At 50.4% G+C, this 4576-nt stretch overlaps 1 protein-coding gene across 1 annotated transcript; it reads left to right on the top strand.

Annotated features, from left to right (window-relative positions):
- The first annotated feature begins 3801 nt into the window (after positions 1-3801).
- On the top strand, positions 3802-4576 carry LOC125552559. The gene is made up of 2 exons (XM_048716160.1): positions 3802-4027; positions 4126-4576. The coding sequence occupies exons 1-2, from the start codon at positions 3943-3945 to the stop codon at positions 4299-4301; spliced, it is 261 nt and encodes an 86-aa protein (XP_048572117.1). The 5' UTR covers positions 3802-3942; the 3' UTR covers positions 4302-4576.

The raw sequence follows: 4576 nt of genomic DNA, 5'->3' as shown, positions 1-4576 counted from the left end.
TGCTGATGAGGGAGCGGGAGCTACTGGAGCCATCCTCAGGGATAGCTCGGGGCGTTCATTGCTGCTGCAGCATCTTATAAACAGTACACGATGGATGTTTCGACGATGAAGGATTCAGCCCTTCTGGAGGGGCTCCAACTAGCTGAAGAACTGGGAATTTTTTCACTGGTTGTGGAATCCGATTCGCAGGAGATTGTTTAAGCCATCCAAAATCCGATGGAGCACCGCGCTGCTGCTGCAGTGCTGACTGATGATTGCCGGAAGATGATGAAATCTTTTGGCAAGGTGACAATTGATCACTGTGCTATAGAAAGCAATACAGTAGCGCATAGGCTAGTCAGTGAAAGTTTTAGAGGGAAGCTCTCTGGGTTCTGGCTTGATAAACCCTCCGATTTTGTAGTTTCTTCTCTTGTAACTGATATGATTACTACTTAATAAATATCGCCGAAGTTAAAAAAAACATGTGGTTGTGTGTCCCGTAAGCCGAAATATTCTTCGAGTGGGAGACCACGTTTCTTGACACAAGTTTGGTTTCTACACAAATGTGAATACATTTTCTACAACATAGCTTTGGTATCTATAAGACTGTGCATTTTTTTCCCTTGGGATTGATGTGTTTTGAGTTGGAACAATAGCTCTTTTTAAAGATCACATCGGAACAATAGGTGAAATGTATGGCATTCTTCGTGATGAATGCACTTACTCACTATAACATTTTTATGTGTTAATATATTCATGTGCTTGTAGTCGTCGCTAGGTGGACTATAGATGTGGATGTATTTTTTATTATTTCTGTTGTTCGTTGTACTGGCATGATTGAAGGTGAATAGATCAGAAGTTTTCATGAAAAAAATCCATGTGTTTCTTGTTTGTTTTAAGAAATGGAATGTGATAATCTATCACATCTCGTCATTTCCTTTCATGTTGGATTTGCACTTTCACAAGTTGTCTTGTACTACCACTTTGGTTTCTTGGTAGAGCTAGTTTGATATGGTTGGCAAGGAAATATGCAGTGAGACTTTTCCAACTAGGGCTCAATTTAGCACATTTTTTAAGTTGCTGGCAATGGTACATTTTTTTGCTCTACAGTCCATCGATATTTCTTGTAACATTACCCCTCAGGTTTTTAAATATGCAGCGGAGATATTTCTACGTCACTTTCCAATCAAATGGAATAGCCCCCCCTCCCTCGCGTCATCTCCTCGAGTGGTTCGAGCGGTAACCCTAGCCAGCACCACCCCTTCCCAAATACCACCTATCCTTGTCGCCGCCAGCCGATAGCGAGGGGATTGCGCTGCATCATGTTCCTCCCTTCCTCATTGTTGTCGCTAATCGATCTGCCCTTGCCTCTACTCGCCAGAGCTATGTTGTGTTGGTCGCGCCCCTCCGCTCCTCATCGACGTCAGATCCGCTTCATTGATGTTGCTCGACCTTTGTCGCAGAGCCTATGTCCTATTGTCATGCGGTCCTTCTACCCTCTCCATAGAGAGAAATCCTGCTCTGAACCTGAATTCAGGACGACAGTACTTCCTTCCCCATTGGATTGGAGAACCTGTTGCAGAGGCGCCAATGACGGAGGCACTGCCGCGTGTGTTGACGTTTTAGGCCGCGCAAACGGGAGTGGAGGTTGATGTAAAGATGGCAACATCAGTATCGAGAAGGATGGAGGTGAATGTGGCGTTGAAGGCGGCCAGTGCTGGAGGGTTCCCCCACTTGCCTTCGTATCCACATCTTGATCTACAACTAGAAAGGAGCTCTTTTTGCTTGGATCCATCCGGGACTAACTGACTTGGGCTTCAAATTATGTCCTCGGATTCAGGAACCTGCTAACCTTCACCCTAAAATATTCGAGACTATTATGTGGATTATGAGAATTTAGAATGAGAGAATGCATTTTCTCCCTGAATTCAATAGGAAAAAAGAATCTAGGTGAACGAGGGGGCAGTGCTCTGTATGATCTGAAGATCTCCCGTGATCAAGCTAAACGAACTAGAAAGACTGAGGACAGGGGAAAAGGAATAAGCTATAGGATGCTGGAATCTAATCTAAGAAAAGGGGGATAGGTTGGAGGCAGGGAGAGAGACGATTGTCGTCGAAACTACTGAAACAAAACAGAGAAACGAAGGATTCAGATGAAACTGAGAAAAATAGCAGAAGATGGTGGATATGGACGAGGGGACAGAGATGATGCACAACAGGGGAGGCAGCGGATGATGGACTACAAATGTGAATACCAAGATTGGGGAAAAACACCAATGCCCAACAAAGATTGGGGGCAAAAACAAAGTAGCGGAAGCAAGTCGAGACCATCCTAGAAGATTAGAAAGAAGGAGAGATGAGTTGAAGGGGTAAAACGGGGGAATGGGTAGATCAGGGAGAGGGTCGACTTGGCAAGAGCGATTTAGAGGGAGAAGAGACCAACATGATGCCGATCGCCGCAAGTCGCCACTTGGGCACTCTAGGCCTGTAGCACGCCGCCTAACTCTTGCGCCATGCATGTCGAGTTACCACTTCTACCATCCAACAGCTCACACAGGCGACCTAACTCCATCCACCGATGTTGCAAAGTTTGTGGAGACGTGGCATAACATGCCATAGGTAGAGCTACCGAGTAGGAACCAGACTTGCTCTAGCTCCAAGAGAAGATATCTTCCTGGCGGGTATTAACTCTGACCACTGACATCTCGTCCCAGAGATTATTGTAGTGGATCAGAACACACGTGCTTAGAGCGCCACCAATATCCATGGCCCAGCTATTATTGGGAAGCCCATCGGCCACAAGCTTTGTGTTGATCTTTTCTAGGCACCACTTTGATCCAACCAAGCGGGATGATTTCACATACCGTATATTCCGATCCATCCACCTTTTCGAAAGAGGGTTTCGCGCCCATTGTGAATTTAAACCGTAACCAAAATGTGTAAGTTAGTATTGGCTTTATGGTCCGGATAAGCTCACGACCATGCCCCCGTTTTGTGGTGACCCCGTCAATCTAAATTGCTGTGTCAGCTCAACAACCTAGAGATGCTCATAAAAATCGAATGTACGTGCATGTCTACATTCATAGAAGTGAGTATGTGTTTGTACGTGAGCCTATGTGACATTGCGCACCACCCCGAAGCGCCAATACAGTCAGACATTTGGTTACCAGAAAGTTATCTAACATTTGCAGTGGAAAGACCTAGATTCATCCAACGGAGATCCACGGGAGCTTTAAAATAACCATCGCAGCTCATCTTCAGCCATCAACGGTGTCACGGTGACCCCATTCCTCTACCTCGAGCTCTGCCGCTGCGCCACGGATGCCGAGTGACGAGGCGGTGCATCGTCATCGCTCGACGATGAATAGTACGAAATATCTGAAAAACCAATCATCAACAAATAAAAATCAGTGTTGATGAATAAGAAAATATCTGGAAAACCCGTCAGCACCAAATAAAAAATCTCGCCGTTGCGAGTTACTAGTAGCAGCAGCTGACAAGGACCCAATTGCTGAGCTGAGCTCGCGCGGGCGACCTAATTCCATCCACTGACACGCCCCGTACGTAACCACCGCTCAACCGCCCGCCACATACCCGCACTCCCACGGGCCCCGCTTTATCAGGACCCCGCGCCTACGTGTGGGTGGGTGTGGCACGCCGCCTACGGCATTCCGGCACGTGCCGGCCGCCCCCCGTTAACAAACCCCCGCCACCCGCGTCCGCTACCCCGTCGCTTGCACCGCGGGCCCGCCATAGACCACCGCGCGCGTCAGTGCCCTGGAAAATCGAAGCATCGGTGCGTGCCCCCGCGTGTACAAATACGAGCGCCCAGAAGACGACCGGAGGCCCCGGTGTCATAACCCGGGAGTGCGAAGAGGACTGGGTAGAAGGGAAGGGGAGCCTCCGAGGGTCTGGTCTTGTTGCCTACGGCGGTGCAAATCTGACGACCGCCCGCCGCCGGCGATGGGCTGCTGGTGGGAGCGCCTCGTGCTGCCGGTGCGCAGGGCGTGGCTCGGCGTCGCCTCCCGCTTCGGCGTGCGCCAGTCCGGTAAGGCCGCGCGCCGCTAGCTCGCCGTTTCCCGACGTGCTGCAGAGGCTTCCTAGGCTGACTCCGGCGTTGCTTTTTGGTTGCTTGTTGATTTGCAGGGCTGTGGAGGCTCCGGCAGGAGGTGAGCACGTGCGAGTACGAGGACGTGCGCGTGATGTGGGAGATGCTGAGCCGCACCGCGACGGCGCCGCCGCCGCCGGCGGCCAGGCGCCACAGCAGGTTCCGGCAGCCGAGGCCGTGGGCCGACAGGCTCCGCCTCTGCCGGGACATCTAGACCAGGACCGTCGACCGGGGGCCGCCGCGCGCTTGCTTGCTTGCGGCTTACTGCTTGGTCTTGGTGGCCTGGTTAATTAGCTTCTTGATCTGTATTGACCTCCCTTCCCTTCCATGGGTTCTCGATCTTTTTCCTCTGCTACCGCCGCTGTATGTATGCACGCTGCTTGGGGCTCTGAGGTGTACTCCATTCCTCCCCGTGTATCCGGTCGATCCGCTTGTAGATGGGTGATACCTCTGGGGTATGTGAATGAACAGAGCTGTTCCGTTCGAATA

Source organism: Triticum urartu, chromosome 4 (genome assembly GCF_003073215.2).
Source record: "Triticum urartu cultivar G1812 chromosome 4, Tu2.1, whole genome shotgun sequence".
Lineage (NCBI taxonomy): Eukaryota > Viridiplantae > Streptophyta > Magnoliopsida > Poales > Poaceae > Triticum > Triticum urartu.
Note: the sequence above shows the minus strand (reverse complement) of the source record. Positions and strands in the feature narration are given on the sequence as shown.

Excerpts from the sequence above, each read along its gene's own strand:
- LOC125552559 (XM_048716160.1), top strand. The coding sequence starts at position 3,943 with ATGGGCTGCTGGTGGGAGCGCCTCGTGCTGCCGGTGCGCAGGGCGTGG. Across the intron at positions 4,028-4,125 it reads CTTCGGCGTGCGCCAGTCCG|GGCTGTGGAGGCTCCGGCAG; the intron begins GTAAGGCCGCGC and ends GTTGATTTGCAG.